The sequence below is a fragment of the Cebus imitator genome, unplaced genomic scaffold, assembly GCF_001604975.1.
Source record: "Cebus imitator isolate Cc_AM_T3 unplaced genomic scaffold, Cebus_imitator-1.0 Scaffold48, whole genome shotgun sequence".
Classification (NCBI taxonomy): domain Eukaryota; kingdom Metazoa; phylum Chordata; class Mammalia; order Primates; family Cebidae; genus Cebus; species Cebus imitator.
Window position 1 is genome coordinate 436341 of NW_016107363.1, and position 18913 is coordinate 455253.

Consider the following 18913-nt stretch of genomic DNA (forward strand, 5'->3'; position numbering starts at 1 on the left):
TTTTTTCTTTATTAGTATAGGTGTTTGCAGCTATAGATTTCCTGTGAACATTGCTTCCATTGCATCTCATAAATTTTCTTATACTCTGCTTTCATTTTAATTCATCTTGAAGTATTTTCTAGTATCCCTTATGATTTCTGCTTTTACCTATTTGTTAAGAGGATGTAGTTTGGTTTTCACATATTTGTGAATTTTTTAGTTTTTCTTCTGTTACTGATTTCTTGCCTCACTCCATTGTGGTTGTGGGATCTCACTCTTTTAAAACTTATTGAGACTTGTTTTACAGCCTAATATATGGTCTTTCTTAAAGAAAGATCCCTATACACTTGAGAGGAATGTGTAGTGTGTTAGGTGAGTAATCAGAAATGCTGTGACACATTTTCACCAAAATTTAGTGGCTTCTTTTTTTTATTTATTAAGCACAATAAATTTCAGAGTTCCAAAAATGTTGGCTCCAGTTTTTGCTAGCTTAATGGTTGGTTCAGTGGAGGGACCAATTCTTGGAGCTCCTTGCTTTGCCATGTCTATGACATCACTCCCTCTACTTACTGTTTATAGGCAGCTTTTTATAATTAACAAGTTGCCTTTTAGTGGCTTCATTATTTTCCTAACTACCTATATGCTTTGATATTGAACTTTTTGTTGTTGTATACGTTGGTAGTGTCCAATTTTTTTGTCTCTTATAAATAATATTGCAAAGACCATTCCATACAAAAATATTAAAATAAACTCCAGTTATTTCTTCAGGATAATTTCCTAGAGGTCAAAGTCACAGAGCTCTCTATTAAGTACCTATTTTAGCCACAGCACTCTGCTAGGTAGTGTGAAAGATGTAAAAATGATGAAGATGCAGTCTCCTCCTTCTAGGAGTTCACAGTTAATGAGTTGAACTGATATAAATATGATTTCAATGGGAGGCTGAAATAATTCCAAGGGTCATGATAATAATGAATCAGTATAATTTGTACAGAGCAGGATTGCCCACTTTGACCTAATTTAGCTGAGTGCCAGCCCTCTGGCCTGCTATGATGGAAATATTTCTCTCTTAGAGAATGTTATAGGGAAAGTAAGGGAAAGAGATGATTTGCTGAATTATATATACCTTATGTCCTCCTTCTTCCAGTGCAGTGTCACTTGTGGACAGGGATACCAGCTAAGAGCAGTGAAATGCATCATTGGGACTTATATGTCAGTGGTAGATGACAATGACTGTAATGCAGCAACTAGGCCAACTGATACCCAGGTAAGTTTCCTTTGTCCAACTCAGTTGTTGACTTTGGGCACTAAGATACCAAACTTCCCAGCTATTCGGACAAAACTGAAATCCTTTCATAGATAAGTATGTCAGTAGAGCAATCAGTAGATTAACTTGTCCAGATTTACCTGTATGTTATATTTACAATCAAATATTTTGATGTGTCAGTTTTGTTGTTCTTTAGTTATTTGAAGTATATGTAGGTTTGCTTCTGATTTTTATTGGATGATAAATGTTGGATTTGGGGCTCATTTTTTTAAACTCATGTTTCTAAAATTATTTCAGTGTACTATGCAGTAACTAGTATCACATGTTCAGACAGTGATTTACTGGAGCTAACTTGTACCAGCTCACAAAACCCAATCGATAAATTTTGCAGGAGTTTTGCAAACTGATTATTAAATATAACCATTATTATTAAAAACTGAAAATATAAACCTGTAATTAAATATGTGGTATTAAAAACAAAGTTGATAAACACTCAGAACTTAACTTATACAATGTACATATGTGTCTGTGTGGTGTATGTGCAATGTAAGAGTGTGCTACCACGCATCTCTCCCCAGCTCTATGTGCATTGACATCAAATTCATAGCTTGAAATTGATCATGGTGAGAGTATTTACACCACAGGAATCAGCAAGGGCTACAATTCAGGGCTTAATTTATTATTTTGTTGATTGTTTAGACTTAAGAAAGTAATGGAGAAAATGTTAATGATGCAGATTAAATTTAAAAGAGTCTTGTGTCTGTAGCAGTTACACTATGAATAAAACAAAAGGATGTGGAGATATTCTTCCAATATCTGAAAAGTATCTGATTCAGCAAAGACATCTTCTACATCATTGGTCAGTGGGTCAAATTCTGACCATGTGTCTTCATTATTCCACTTTCATCCTACCCTTAAACATAAACAAAATATCAACTAAGTAATGTAGTTCAGTTTATGTCTGAACTACATTCATTTGGCAATAACAAACATAGGAGGGCAACAGGTTCAAAAGTTCAGCAAAAATCATCAAATGTATTCTGTGAGAATTAATTTGCTCTATGTAATTTAAAATAAAGAACTGGATATTTTATTGTTATTTCAAAATTGCTATACATCTTTTATATCAGTAAAATTTATAATAAATGAGCACATATGTATACATATGTATGTATAGTACATGCATGTAATATGTGTGTTTGTATACACACAATATCTGTAAACACACAGATCTTTTTTCTCAAGAAGCTGGTGGATAACCACTCGCCAGCACACTATTTTATATGGGCCTTGATTTTGGCATCATGTATGTAAAGAAAATATATAAAGAGAACGCTTGAGTTTGCATAGCAGCTTTGCTAATTGCTGAAAATGGCATTTGAACCCAGGCTATTCCCAGAACCTGCACTCTGAATGAGCCCCCATGTTGCTGATGTACTGTCTTTCTTCTGAACATCCTCAGTCTGCTGCCTTTCAAAGTGTTGTTGATGGATAAAGAGTGCTAAAAAAGGAAATTAATATGGCAATGCTGTGCGTGTTATCATCATCAATAAATTAACCAGCCAACATGTGCCTTATAATAAAAATATTTTATTGAAATGTTCCAAACCACAGTATGATAAATGCCTGGAAGATGTTAGCTATGACATCTAAATAATCATGAATTGAGGACTTAGCAGCTCCCTTTCAGATTCAAAATATGATTTCTCTTTAAGTTATTCTATGATATCCATTTGACTATGGGATGGCTCCTACTGTTGCAGTATGTGAAAAATTTCTTCGCTTTGTAAAAAGTTATCTTTGGCTTTCTTTGGACCAAAAGCAAAGAAATAGGCAAAGTCTGGAGCCAAGTTAACAAAATTTCACATTCCACACCTAAGGTAAAGTTGTCTCAGTCATATTTGACACCAACCCCCAGCACTTTTGCACTGTGCACAGCACTCTTAGTCTTGTGATGAATATGCATTAAATCACTGGGTAGTTGCTAACCGCTGAGGCTGACAGTGATATAAACAGGTATGCACTTTTATTCCTGTTTGTATATCTTGGGATATTACCTGTATACAGATGACCTCAGTACATAACAGGGACTTCGTCTGGATTGAGATATGCTATATAAATTCCAGGCATTGGCCAATTGATATACATTTTATATCTACATTTGACATTCTGGGATTCTGATGTTATCTTTAGGCAAACTGGGAAAGCAAGTTCATGATTAGCAAATTCTGATTAAGAAATTAATTGAAATGTGAGAACAGAGTTTGGCCTTCAGAATTTTAAAACATTAACAATTAATGATTTTAAAATGATATCCTGCTATTTCATGACTTATGTGTCCTTTTACAATATCTTTTCTCTTTTTACACAAATGGGTGAGTAAATATGCCTTTAAAAATTATCAGACTGACCCCTGCCCTGTATTAAGGCACTCACAAAGGGACTAAGATTATATCTCATTTTGCTGTAGAAGACATTGTGACTGAAAGATGTCATGTGACTTGCCCAGATTCACATAGAAATCTGAATCCTTAGAATTCTTAGTCTTTACATTTTTATCCACTGTGACCATTAACTTGAAAGCGCATTGACTTGAAAGTGACTTTGTTTTTTTTCCCCCCTTACATGTAGGACTGTGAATTACCATCTTGTCATCCTCCCCCAGCTGCCCCGGAAACAAGGAGAAGCACATACAGTGCACCAAGAACCCAATGGCGATTTGGGTCTTGGACTCCAGTAAGAAATAGACTAGGAGAAATGGGGAGGGCAGGAGGGGGGCTAATGTTCTCTGAGATGACTATAGAAAGTGGGATACTGTCGAGTAAGCAGCCATTCCGAGTAACGTGACCGCATGATTTTACTCCAACACCCAGTGCTCAGCCACTTGTGGGAAAGGCACCCGGATGAGATATGTCAGCTGCCGAGATGAGGACGGCTCTGTGGCTGAGGAGAGTGCCTGTGCTAGCCTGCCTAGACCAGTGGCAAAGGAAGAATGTTCTGTGACACCCTGTGGGCAGTGGAAGGCCTTGGACTGGAGCTCCGTAAGCGAGTGGATTATTTGGAATTGGGGAGTGGGGGGGGGATGAGGAGTCAGTGGAGTGGGGGGTCCCACTGGCAAATGTCAATGGGTAATATTTCATAGCTGGACTTTATGATTTAAATTGTTCTGCTCCACTTATGTGCAGTTAGCCAAGTGTGCAAGGACTCTTAGCTAAGTGTATAAGGAATGCACATTTTCAAAAAAATGGATAGATCAGTTTACAATCAGCTTGAGTGCCCATCCTGTTCGGCTGATCAGAAATCCCAGTCTTCACTGAGTCACATTAGTATGCAGTCTATTTGTAGAGGACCAAAAACGTCAGGAGAGTGGGGGGAGAGGCTCTTACTTCAAGTCTGGATTTCTCCTGTATCCTGTGGTCCCTAAAAGTCAAGTGGCTCTTGGTTTTCCCTGCCAAGAGTGGGAAGTGGGAATCCTTATCCAGTGCTATGAACCTGCCTGCTGTGTACACTAAGCACCATCTATTAGTTTTTATAAAAGTAAAACTTTTATCTTTAGGCAGCTTCTGTTTTCTGCTCTACAAAAAGCCCAGAGTTCAGGAAATAGATTAGGATAGTTGAGAAGAGGGCATAAGGAGAATGGAGATTCATATCTCAATAAATATGATAATATACATAGAGAAATTTGAGAGGTGCAATAAAACCCAGACCTTGACATTTACTTGTTGCATGGCCTTGAGCAATCTGGTTTGGGAAAGAAGACCACAAAGAATACTACTTTACAGGGTTGATGTGAGGATTGAGATTATGATGTATGTTAAATGCCTAGAAGAAAGTACTACTCAGTAAATAGTAGATAATCTCACTCTCATGCCTTGAGCTTTCAAACACTGATCCATGCATCCATTCATCCATCTGTCCATCCATCTGTCAGTTCATCTTCTCTAAGATCCATCTGTCTACTCACCAGATGTTTGTGAAAGTTTGCTAGAGAAGGAGAAGTGAAGAATGAATAATAAAGTCTCTACCCTCATGGAGATTATTCCAATGGAGTATCCAGTCAATGAACAAATAAGGAAGTATATAATATAGCAACAGGTGCTGATAAATCTGAGAAAGAAGTCAAGAGGAGAAATGGAATAGAGAAAGATGGGATGTGCTTTTAGACAGGGTGGTCAAAAAAGGCCTGACATTGAGCAGGACCTGAGTGAAGTGAGGGAGTGACCCACATGGGTATCTAAGTGGCACAGCAAAAGAGGCAGTATGTTTGAAGCCCCTCAGATGGAAGTGTTCTTGGTATGTTCAAGAAGCATCAGTAAGGCCGGCATAGCTAGAGTGCAGTGAGTGTTGAATATTAGATGGGTCAAAGAGGTAGCCAGTGGCTACATCACAAAGGGCCTAGTAGATCAGTGTAAGGATTTGGGATATTGTTCAAATGAATTGGAAAATCACTGGAAGGAGGATAGGATTTGACTTGTGTTTTAATGGGTTATGTTCTGTGATGCATGGACAGCAGACTCAGGTGAAGAGTGTCCAGATCGGAAGCAAAGCTCAGCTGAAAGCCCATTGCATGGTCCTGGCAAGGGAAGGTGATGTCTTGGTCTAGGGAGGTGATGATGCAGACTAAGAAGTGGCTGGATTTGGGGGATATATTTTGAATACTGAGCTGACAGATTTCTCACTGAAATGGAAATGGGGTGGGAGAAAAAGGGAGGAAACAAGGATGATCCCAAGGTTTTTGGCCTGAGCAATTTGGGAAAGTGGTAGGCCATTTACAGAAATGCACATTCGGGAATTTTCAACCCCTCCACCAAATGACTGACACTTTGTCTTTCTGAACATTCAACCTAGTGCTCTGTGACCTGTGGGCAAGGTAGGGCCACCCGGCAAGTAGTATGTGTCAACTACAGTGACCACGTGATCGATCGGAGTGAGTGCGATCAGGATTATATCCCGGAAACCGACCAGGACTGTTCCATGTCACCGTGTCCTCAGAGGACCCCAGACAGTGGCTTAGCTCAGCACCCCTTCCAAAATGAGGACTATCGTCCCCGGAGCGCCAGCCCTGGCCGCACCCACGTGCTCGGTGGAAACCAGTGGAGAACTGGCCCCTGGGGAGCAGTGAGTATTCCCTGAAGTCTTTCCACAGTTTGCTTGCTTCCCTTTCACTTGAGGTTGGTTTGGGGAAAAACAGACTAGAAACACCTTTAGAACATATTTTTTTCTTTACAAGGGATTGACATTGTGCATTTTCATTTGCTTTGAGTAACTGGTAATGGGTTAATTATAGCCCCTGATGATACTGCCTGCGTGTACCTATAAGCTGTCTTGATTGGGTGCAGAAAGGGGATGTCATGGCTAGGTGATGTGATCACGTGGCCTCCGGGAAGGTATCATGAATACTATCATGATTTATCCTGGAGGCCACAGGCAGTTCATAACAGTAGGGGAATTAAGACAGAGAAACTTTTCTGAAAGGGAATTCTTAATGAAAGTAACTTTCCTTTCTACTATTTTCCAGAAGAGTGCAGTCTCAAAGCATGGTTGCTGTATAATTTGTAGTGGTAGGTCATTGTCCTGGATTAGGTAGAAATTATAGTCTAGGTAAGATTTGTGTTTAGAAGAGAAATACCCTAACCTAACAGTTATCAACAGAAGCCCTGAGGGAAGATGCCTTGGTTTGATCCACACTTTCAAATCTGGGGACCTTCTGCAGGTCCCTTTTCCTCTTTGAGCCTCAGTTACCTCATCTGTAAAATGAGGATAACAATAATTCTTGCTTTCTTGGGTTTTTGTGATAATTAAATGAGATGCTGCAAATAAAGTGCTTTGCGCCCTGTGTGCCACAGAGTGAGAACTTAATAAATGTCAGCAGTTGTCTTTATTATTATCGTTATCATTGTCCTTCAAGTTAGGAAGTTCTTGACAAATACCTGCCATCAAAAGAAGAGTATGCTTTGGGATGTTTTAATGTTTTTACTAAATAATTTTCAAAAAAACAGTGTGCTGTGGAATACCAGACATGTTGAATGGAATTGCAGGAGAGGGAAGGTTTTAAAGGATCCTGGGTAAGGATGTAGTTAGGTGTTTAGTAATTATTCAGGAGCTTTCTTTTTAATTGTTTACTATTAGTTTCCTTCTAGTACTGCTAATGCTGTTTAATTGTTTCTTGGCTAAAAAGAATTAGAAGGAAGCTGTCTGTTTCCCACCGTGGTTATGTTTCAGTAAATTAGATGTACTCTCCGATGAATACTAATTAGCCACTGAGCATTTGTGACCACTGTCTGTGCTGGTTGTGTGCAGAACAGCTGCCAAGTTGCCCAAGATCCTAGCCATCCAATCCCCATCTTTTGCTTTCCACTTTTGGGTCTCCTTTGCCTGGGTTAGAAGAGATTTCAGTTCTGAGAAAGTAAAGGGTGATCCAGGGAAATAATCATCCAGTGTCTCATGGTTTTTCCTTGTTGACAGAATTCAAAACTCACACATGTGTAGTCTGATGATAGCACTAGGATTTAAAGAGAGCATTTTAGTGCCATGCTTATTTAGGACTACATTTGGGGATGATGCATTCCTTTAAGATTGAATGATTCTGGCCTTGGGCAGAGCTCCCAATTAGGGAGGATTAGGTAAGCTTTTTGTTGCGATGGGTAATACCATTCTTTCCCTCATTGTGCCTGTTTTTTGTTTGGAGATTTTTTTTCCCTGAAGTTAAGTGAGGCTGAAGCTGGACAATGTGATTTTCAGTCTTAGCTTGATGTGTCTGACCTACTCTCAGGAGGATGAAGGATGTACATCATCTTTGCCCTGCATTGCATGGTACACAATCCATACATGGTCTTCCTGCCTTCTATGGCAGAAAAGGCGGCAAAGTGTTATAAACATTGGAGAATGGGAATCAAGTTTTTCAGTGATTTCTGGAGTAAGAACTTCATTTTAGGATACATTTCTGCAAACACTTGAGCAAGGTGTGTGACCAATTAGGGATTTTGCAAACAAAAGAAAAGAAATTGACTCTTTCAAGTGAAAGAAAAACAAAGCCGTTCATTTGGCCCCGGTAGGGACAGGGACCAGAGCATCTTCAGAGCTCTAGCTCAGGGGCTGGCAAGTTTTATCTGCAGAGGGCCAGATAGTAAATCTTGTCAGCTGTATGAACCATATAGTCTCTGTCGCAGCTAATCAGCTGTGTGTTGCAGCACAAGGGCATAGATATGTGAATAAGTGGGTGTGGCTCTGTTCCAATAAAACCTTATTTCTAAAAACAGGTGGTAGCCTACATTTGCTCTTTGGGCTGTGGCTGGCCAACCCTTGATCTAGATAGAGGGGTAACTAAGGGCTAATTTCTTTAGAGAGTTTCTGTCTTAGTGAATCTCTTTTAAGCGTATGCCACTCTTGAGTTATTCTGCCGAGGATTCAGATTGCCAGAAAACTCTGGTTGCCCACCTCTGACCACAGTAAGGCAGAGCATCTTAATTGACAGACCAAGGTGGCACCTACAGTGGGGAGGAATGGTTTCTTAAAGGAAATTGTGCTGCCGGAAGTAAGGGAAAGGATGTTAATTTGAGCAGGTAGAAAAAAACAAATGTCTATCGCCCTTTGCTTCTCTAAAGGTCATTCTCCTTTATTTTGTCCGTCGTGGATGACAAATCTCATGTACGTTTCACTAATAGATATTGGGTTTGTTTAAATAAATGTTTACCTAGGAAAATGTTGTCATTTAAAGAGGACGGGGACTTTGTTAACAAAAGTCCAGACTGAAAGTCTGCAACGTAAAGGAATGGAACTAAGAATCTCTGTTAATCAAATAATGGCAAAATTAGACCTGGAGAAGGGTTATGTACAATACTTCATCTGTCTGTGGGAGTATAAAGACCCAAGCAGGCTCAAAACGTGCAGTGCCGCTGCCTGGCCCAAGCTGAGAATTACTGCCAGTGCTTCAGTTGGATTCTCAGTAGGAAGCATCCAGTTGCTCCCTGGGTGGCCAGTGGATTGGTTGACCTTAGATCGGGTATTCCTCCTTGCACCCATCAGCCATATTGGAGAGAGAATACCATGTACTTTCTAGAGCTGTTCCTTCCAGAATCTTTAACTGGACCAGGTAGCAAATCCTGTGACCAGCACTATGGGAGATAATACGGATACCAGTTATAACATTAAGCCCTTCCTCAAGGAGCCTACCATTTTACTGGGGCAATAAAGCTGGCCCCTGACATAATAAAGGAATGATACAAGATTATATTATCAAGGGGAAAGCTCAAGGATCAAGATATAGATTACAAATCTATTTATACCAGGAAAGGCCCTTCCTAAATTCTGGTCCTCAAACAAAGCTAATTAAAATAATAGTTCTGTTTTTTATTATGTACTAAGCTGTTTAAAAGTAGGAAGGTAGGAAGTAAGGCCAGGCATGGTGGCTCACTCCTATAATCCCAGCATTTTGGTAGGCTAAGACAGGGGGATTGCTTGAAGCTAGGAGTTTGAGATAAGTTGGGGCAGCAAGTAAGACCCTGTCTCTACAAAAAATTTTTTAAAAATTAGCCAGGCATGATAGTGTGCACCGGTGGTCCTAGCTACATGAGAGACTGAGATGTGAAGATGGCTTGAGCTGAGAGGTTGAGGCCATAGTAAGCTATGATCATACCACTGTGTTCCACCCTGGGTGACAGAGAAAACCCCATCTCAAAAAAAAAAAAAAAAAAAAGAGTAGGAAATGAATATTTTAAGGTTTAGAGTAAGTATACCAGAATCCTCAAAGAATAAAGGTAAAATTTTTGTAACTTGAAAAATACCTAAATAGTTTCTCAAAAGGAACTATTAAATGTATTATCTGGCTCCACATTGAAAAATTAAACCCAATATAAAATGAAAATTTAGGTACCGATTTAAAAACACTTATGATTTGACCAGCATGGGCAGGGAAATTAATAGTGGTCCAGTTCAATGGGCAACAAAATATATTCCCATCTTGATATAGAAGAAGCTGACCAGCAAGAAGCAACGTCTGATCGAGCCTGTTTTGAAGTAACACTGATGTGAGCTACGATTAGCTAGAAAGCAAAAATCAGCCTTCAGAACCTGAAACTAATACATAACATGCTTGCAAATGCAGTTTGAGTCTTGATAAATCTTGAGAAATACATTGCTTTGAGGGCCAGATGATTATTTTACAGGCAAACTGATTTTGCAAGGGTCAGAGTAAAGGACACTAGCAAACATTTTGGCTTTAAAAAGATAAGGAAATTATAGAAAGAAGAAAACACTTCAGGTGTAAATAAATAAGTGAGCTATGAGAGGCTCGCATGGGGAATGAACTGAACTGCAAACATAACACCATGACAAACCATGAGAGAGAGTATGTTAGACTGAAAGTGCAGCCGAGATTTGGCTGCAAGATGAAATTCAATTAAGTTCATTGGGGAAGTAAAAAATAAATGAAACAAGTCTTGCTACCATTAGCCACCAAAGTTCGGGCTGTTTTAAACAGAGAGAAAGGAACATTTTATTGGCTAGAAAATTGAAATGATGTCTAAATGACATTTCATGATGTTTTCCTGGAGTAACTGAATGAGTTCATATAGAAGCTTAATTTCAACAACTAGCAATTCATTAAGCATGTAAGTTGACCTCTGTATTGAAAGGGAAATCAAATATTGGTTCTAAATAGGCACTTAGAGCTTTGAAAAGAAAAGAATTTCCAAATAAACTGTGGTTGTCCATCAACACCTCTGTACCTCTTAGAGATGCAGAGGGGATAAAGAAAGACAGTTAAGTGGCCTGCTTTGGAAGTCATATTAGGCATTTATGGAACCCCTGAGGAGGGCCTGAGGCACACCAGAGGAGGAGCCACATTGCTGCCTCCAGATGTGTCTATAAGATGTGTACATGAAATAACCCCACAGTGGGGAAGTTCTCGGGTTCTGATTGCTTTTTGTCCTTTGTGGATGACTTGAGATTGCTTTTCAGCACGGTTGTCTTAACCTTTCAACTAGCTGCTTTTGTGTTCCTAAGATGGAGATTGAGGTGGGGATTAACTTGTCAACTGATGTGTTTAGTGTTCTAGTACCTGTGCTGGCGGATCCCAGCGGCGTGTTGTTGTATGTCAGGATGAAAATGGATACACCGCAAATGACTGCGTGGAGAGAATAAAACCCGATGAGCAAAGAGCCTGTGAATCCGGCCCTTGCCCTCAGTGGGCTTATGGCAGCTGGGGAGAGGTGAGAGTGAACTATCCGTCTATAAACACAGAGGAATTGTGTTAGCCAAACTGGATCTGTCATTCAGATTTTATTTTAAGGAAGAAGAAGTAGCTCTAATAGAAGCTTCTGGAGTGGGGATTAACTAGGAAACCTGTCTTATTACATTCTAGACTATTTTAAAGTGCTTCTATTACCACTAAGAGACAGCTTGGGTATATAGGTGAGGAAAATTAGAAGAGAATACAGATCAATACTAGTATAAATTGTTTGCTTACCTGTGATGAATACAAAGTAGATGCTTTTAAAGTGATTGAAAATATAAATTAAATCAGTCCATGGAAGTCTTGCCCTCTTCGTAGTTTTGTGGTGTTTGTGTTATGCCCTGTTCTGATGGCATAATGTCTCCCAATATTCCACATCCCTAATGAAACCAGATTGAATAGGTGCTATAACTCCTATGAAAGATGATGTGTTTTTGTTGTAGAAATGAGTAGTTAGCTGCGTATTCTCAAATATGGAATTCTTTAGCTGCTACCTTTTCAGAGTTACCTCTGACAACTGATAAGGGACAACAACTAAGTTTATTTATAAATTAACTTTATTTATAAATTTTTATTTATTTTATTTATTTATTTTATGTATAAATTAAATTTTATAAATAAAATTTATTAATTTACACATAAAATAAATTTTATTTATAAAAAATTATTAAATAAATTAAAATAATTTTTTTAATTTCTTAAAAAACCAATAATAATATTTCTCAGTATTAGAAGCTGAGGAAACCATGTTCTGTTCCCAGCTATGGCTCGTAAAAGTTTTGTGACCTTGGCAAATAATGTAATATCTGCCAAACGCTTATATTTTCATCTGTAACTAAGGATAATGATAGCACCAACTTCTTAGTATTTATGACTGTGATATGAGATAGTACCTGTCAAATGCCTAGCACATAGCCTTTCATCAAGTAACTGGTACTATAATGTAATAATAATTAATGTTAAGAATAAGTATTATCATTAAGAATACTGTGATTAAGTGGAGTTTTTGGCCCCTATTATACACAGGGCTTAGATGCTTGTTGTTTTGTGTTTAATTAACTAAGAATATATCTCTCTATTTTTGAATCCACAGGGAGAGCACATATTTAAAGTTTCTTGAGTTGTTCTGTCTTGACTATAACATTTTTCAAATAAAACACGAGAAATAACACCTTGGAGGTCCCAGTGCCAAGAAGGGGAAAAAGACAAATGAGACTGATGGGCATGTTAGTCCACGTCTTTGGCTAACTGAAATCACGTGTCCACATTTCATGGTTGCATCCACGTAACCTAGTAGTCATAGGGAGTCATAACAGGGTTTTTGTTGACTTTCATTGACAGTTGCGTCATTCTGGAGAGCTTTGTTGAAGGGAAAGAAAGGGGAATGAGCCTTTGTGACTCATGGATTGTGGATTTCCCAAAACCTTCTCGCAAAGTTCTGTCCTGTGGGGCCTGTGATTAAGCTTCTGTAATTGGATTTAGGCCAGAAGGATACACGAACTTGCTGGGATGCTTTGCTGTCAGCACAGACCAGATCATTCCAAATTCTGTGGGAGATCTGGCCTTGGCACAGCAGGGAAAGCAAATGTCAGTGTTGCTGGATTTGAGCACAGCAGCACTGTCCAAGAAATACAACGTGTTCCTGCCTCAGAAGTTTAGATCTAGCCAGGAGTCAGAACCTTACCCAGCGTTCCCACCATCCTGTTTATTCATCTAAGGGGAAAGTCATAGTTGTCCTCAGATTCAGAAATACAGTAAAATAGTTTAGTGTCATAAAAAGCTATAGAGACTGAAATCAGAGAACAGCCAAGGATTGGTGACAGCTTCTTAGAAGTTGCCAGAAAATTGAACCGGTTAAGTTATTATCTCCTTTGTTTGGTATTGGGTAGTTTTTGTTTGTTTATTTTTGTTTTGGTTTAGTTTGGTTTGATTTGGTTTGGTTTGGTTTTGTATTTCTCAAAGAATCTTTGACACTTGCTAACGGATTGGCCTTGATCAAGTTAATTAACCTTCCTTCATCTTAATTGCTTCATATATAAGATGGGACAAATAACTATACTCCTCTTGATTAGATAATATATGCAAAAGCCCTCAGTGCAAGTAAAGAGAAAGCACTCAATAACTAATACCTGCCGTTAAGGTAGGAGAGCCTTGGGTCTGTTTCACATGTCACTACTGGTAATTCACACTGGTTCCATCTGTCAGAGGCTTACCTTGCTCAATGCCATAACTGAGTTTGGCTAAGAAATTAGCGAGAAAGAAATTTTGTCATTGGTCTTTCAGACAAAATAACTTCAGCCCTCCTTTTCCTTCTTCTAGTGCACAAAGCTGTGCGGTGGAGGCATGAGGACAAGACTGGTGGTTTGTCAGCGGTCCAATGGTGAACGGTTTCCAGATTTGAGCTGTGAAATTCTTGATAAACCTCCCGATCGTGAGCAGTGTAACACACATGCTTGTCCACACGACGCTGCATGGAGTACTGGCCCTTGGAGCTCGGTACGGCCCTAACTATTCATGTTTGTTAACCAAACTATCTAATTGCAAGGTATTCTGGGGCACTCCTCTGCGGCAGATAATTATCACCCTGACAAGGGCATCCCAGAAACTCGGCTATAAATAGTCTATTATTTTCTCCATATTGACACACAATAGAATTAACTTTTTATGATATTGCCAAAGTGACTTTACAGAATATGTGTACCTCATACAGGACCTGGTGCCAAGAAGTAGCTGCCTTTTCTTAGCAGAAATACACACAGACACATACACATACACATGTAGTGATTTTAGCAGACAACTCAATAGCAGACATTCTTTCCTTTTCTAAGCTATGGTAGTTTTGACTTTTTGGGAAAGATATCTGCTTATTGAGGCCAAAGCAATTTTTCTTCAGTGACTGTAATTTTCCTGTGTGACTCGGGTATGGCTCTCAACATAATCTGTACAAAGGCTGTGCCCACAAAATATACTAAAATCATTTTGAAAATATAAAAGACCAACAATGAAACAGGTGACCTGGTGCCTGTTATGGTGTCGGAAATGTTCTCTCTCTTGCACAGAGACAGGAAGCTCCTTTGAGACCATTTTTTGCTTTGGTCCTAGTCTTCCTTTGCTATCTGCTTAGCCAGCAGCTGACATGGTGAGACAGGTTTGCCACTGTAAATACGATGCAAACTTTGGGGCAGCTCTTGGCAAACAGAAGGATCAGCTGTGTCGAAACAACACTTTGGCTGAGTTGTGCCCATAAGCTGTGGAGCCATTAGGGCTGTTTCATGTAAATAGAGTAAAAATGGTCCTATAAATACATTAATTGCACTGAAGCTGAATATAGCATTATATTAAGTCATACCCAGAATGTTTTTTATTCAGTATGGTTCTGACAAGTCTTAACCATCTCTGAAACCAGCTAAGGAGCAGATTAAGTAGAGTGACATCGTTAATATCTATTGACATTTCTAAGAGTCAACGGTTTCAATGGCTGGGGTCATTTCTGCAGGTATAACACTAACTATATAATCACTGTACTTCGTATTAAGTAGAAATCTAGAAGAATTTGGAGCATTATCTCTACTGGTACTATTTAGCTGGACTATAAGTATTTTCTTCCAGAGTTTAAGAAATGCCACTCTGAGTCAGAGAGCTCTGGTTTGTTGTACCTCTAGTCAGTTCACTAGGAGTATTTTGCCTATAAAATGGCACCTTCCCCACATGAACATTTTTGAAGATCAGAAACAACCTTAGAATGTCAGGAACATCCTCTGACATTCCCAACTTCCCTCATCACCTATTGCATATTATTTTTCATGAAATTCCCTCTTGAGCTCATTATATTTTCACCCAGCTTACTTGACCAACAGCAACACCAGTGCCAGAGTTATGTTTCAGAAAGTCTGCTAGCTCTCCACAAAGAGGTATTTCATTAATTTTGACCCAAAAAAAAAAGAAAAAAAACGTTTAACCCTAAAGAAGGAATACACAAGCCTATTTATTGCATGTTCTTGTGGTTTGGTGAAAAAAAAGAATTTTTTTCCTTGTGCATTTTCCTTCTCAGACTCAATTCCATTGATCATCTCAATTCCATTGATCATTCTATATTTATCTCTACAGGAATAATTATTTGGGAAAATGGAGGGGAAAACCTATAGTCTTAGAGAATTATAAATTATTTTCCCTGGTATTCTCTTCCTTAAACACTTTCTAAATACACTATAATTTTTTACACAGGATCACTACCCTCCCCTGCAGATATTTTAAGAGCACAAATGTTTAAATTTTAAAACATGAATTGCTAATTATTGTAAATGAAGACATAAGGTTTATTTCATGTAGTTGTTCTCCTTGGCTCTGCACACAGATTTCTGAAACAGGAAGAAAGAGAGAGAAATAAATTATAATGCTCTAGTATGCACAGAAGCAAGTGCATGGATTTTTAAAATCATTTTGCTGCCTACATGATTTCAGTACTTTCTTTATAAAGTGATCATTATTCAAATCTGTGTTTAAAGCCTCTTCAAAAGAGCAAGACCACTTCTGCAAGGCTTTTGTGATTTAAAAAAATTAAATCAAAAGCATTTTCTTTAAATAGATATCTTTGTAATATATTACTTTTCCTAAATATATGTGTGAGAGGGCAGTCTTTCAGATTCTTACTGTAGGATTTTCATTTTATTGTATGTTTATTTCTGTGGATGCTTTGGAATAATATCTTAGTAAGTCCAAATGTGAGCATACCTCAGTAATTGTGTTAATAGCCATAAAGCCACTTCCATGGTGCTTCATCATTGTAACTGACAGTGAAACTAACAACAATAAAAAGTATGTTGGAGGTGCTAACATGTTGCTTTCAACAGAAAGCAAATTAGATTTATTAGAGACCAAGGGTAGCAATTAGTCCTTCTGCCTGGGTGCTTTCTCTCTCCAAGTACTCCCATGCAGTAGATAATGTCAAGGAGTAATTGCTGCTGTGTGAATTAGCCTTCTCCAAGGTCAAAATGGAGATAGCCTACTTCAATACTTGTTACTAAAGAGCAGTATTTAGGAAAGAAACCCCAAATCACTATTAATATACCTTCCAGAGTCCCTAAAATGAAGCTTTTGTGAACCTAGGTTTTAAGTACCCATCTTAGATCAGCCATTGGTTCTGCCCCAAGTCATTACAGATTTAAAAATCATGGTGGTGAGAAATATCCTCCAGAAATTCAACCTTTTCTATCTTTTTTAAAATAGGCCTTTGGACTCTTTATTGCTAATGTTTGTTTTGGAATAATGTTCTTTTTTTGAGATGGAGTCTTGCTGTGTCACCCAGGCTGGAGTTCAGTGGACATGATCTCAGCTCACTGCAACCTCCTCCTCCAGGGTTCAAGCGATTCTCATGCCTCAGCTCCAGGGTAGCTGGGATTACAGGTGCCCATCAGCATGCCTGGCTAATTTTTGCATTTTCAGAAAAGATGGAATTTCACCATGTTAGCCAGGCTAGTTTCAAACTCCTAACCTCAGGTGACTGCCTACCTTGGTCTCCCAAAGTGCTTAGATTACAAGTGTAAGCCACCATGCCTGGCCTGAGATAAGGTCTTTAAACCTCCGTGCCTTTCAGTCAACTCCTGCAGTCAGTCCCAGGAGGACACTAAGTAGTCAATGCACACATCCTGTGAATAGAGGAGTCAATTGGAAAGAGAGCTCTGTATTGTCAAACTTCAGCAGAAAGTAGGCTAAAAATCCAGAGCATTCTAGAGAAAGCTAATTCATCTAGGATACAGATTAAAAGTATGCTAGGTGATACCATATATCCAAGATGGGTCTTTGATGTTCCTTTGTGCATTGCCCTGTCAACCTGCTTGCTGATCACCTTGGAAACTGTGCTTCTCCTTAGGAGAAATTGCTTGTTTGGTTTTTTCATGACAAACCTAAAAATGTTCTCTGAGCCTTGCTTTAGGTGCATTGGAATAATACTTGTCGACCCGAATAATGAGAATTTATGAGCTCATGAAGGAACTGTGCTTTTGTTTCTGCCTGGCTAACTTATGTCTACCTCATTTTTGTATTAAAGTTTGCAGCTTCTTAGGTAGGAAGAGAAAATGTTTGATATCAGTATTTTATAACCTCACCACTTCTTTCTCTAGAAGAAATAAAGATTGTAAATATCACTACCATATTTTCTAAACACAGTTTTAAGCAGCCACGCCTAGAATTTTCTGAATATTTTGAGCAGTACAGATTTCTATGTGTTATATATAATAAAGCATATTTATTTTTTCATGTTATTTAATTTTATATACAATGTTTAAAAACTCAGTGTTTATCAGCAGACTGTAAAGGCAAGTAGGCTCTGTGAATTAGAAATGAATGTGTATGTTTCTTCTGGTTTTAAAAAGATACAATTTTAATTTTGTAAATTCCCTCCAACCTGTACAACCCTCCCTCCAATCTGAGTAGCTGAGTACCTAGCTTTGTGTAATTAGATAGCTTCAAGTATGTATTTTAAAGGGATACTTAAAGAAAAAATTTCTGAGTTGGAAATGATGCTTAGATATGTAAACAAAAATACATGAGGCTTAACATTTTGTTGGGTATTTTTTCTTTTGTAATACTGTTGTCCTAAGTTATTGAGTCTCAACTATGAAATATGCATGTTCATTTGTTGAATTTGTAGATAATGATAAAACATAGCCACAAGACAAAGAAAAAAAAGGTGATTGGAAGACATGGTTCTGAACACATAAGAGACGACTAGGTACAGGAAAAAGCAAACCTAATGTGCATAAATTTGATTACACTTCATTCTGTGTGTTCAGATAACTGTAAAAGGCTTACAGCATTTGTCAATTTTGTTATTTGTTCACTTGCAATGCATTTCAGAAAGCATTTCTTATTGAAGGAAAATAAAATACTATAACAATTACCTTGGAAGTTTCAAGAGATCCTACCGTTTTCAAAAAAGTCTAAATCATAAAAATGACCCGGAGGCCTATTGATACCTCATCCTCCTATTGAGCCTCCATTTTGCTATATAGGTTATCATGGTATTCATGGGTGAAAGGACCAAGGTAAGGGGGGGGTCCCTAGTCCCTATATAAGTTAGACTTTATTTTTAATAAGGTACGAAGTAAGCTAATGTCTCCAAAGGAAATGAAGATAACAATAGGTAACGTTTGCTGAGTGTTTACTGTGTAACAAGCCAAATTAAGCAAATACACATCACATTAACCCTCTCATTGTAACCCATGAGGGAGGTGCTGTTAGGAACTCATTTGACTAGGGGATAATCTACTTGAGTGATTCTACCTCATTGTTATGATATTGCCTATTAATCTCATTTTGGTAGAAAGGAACAGCCTATGTTCAGAATAAACTTTTAGGTTCCTGTTTATATTGCATAAAGGATATGCCTGAAACTCAAACTTCATTTAGACTTAACATTATTTAGCTAATTGTGGCATTGT

At 38.3% G+C, this 18913-nt stretch overlaps 1 protein-coding gene across 6 annotated transcripts in view; it reads left to right on the forward strand.

Annotated features, from left to right (window-relative positions):
• The window catches only part of ADAMTS9 (ADAM metallopeptidase with thrombospondin type 1 motif 9), a 166856-nt gene that overhangs the window by 81358 nt on the left and 66585 nt on the right, over positions 1–18913 (forward strand). For all 6 annotated transcript variants that reach the window (XM_017527342.2, XM_017527344.2, XM_037738025.1 and 3 more), the window contains 6 exons: positions 1124–1243; positions 3875–3979; positions 4117–4284; positions 6092–6361; positions 11290–11451; positions 13794–13970. In XM_017527342.2, the coding sequence (XP_017382831.1) occupies positions 1124–1243; positions 3875–3979; positions 4117–4284; positions 6092–6361; positions 11290–11451; positions 13794–13970 (1002 nt within the window). The remainder of the gene's footprint in view (positions 1–1123; positions 1244–3874; positions 3980–4116; positions 4285–6091; positions 6362–11289; positions 11452–13793; positions 13971–18913) is intronic.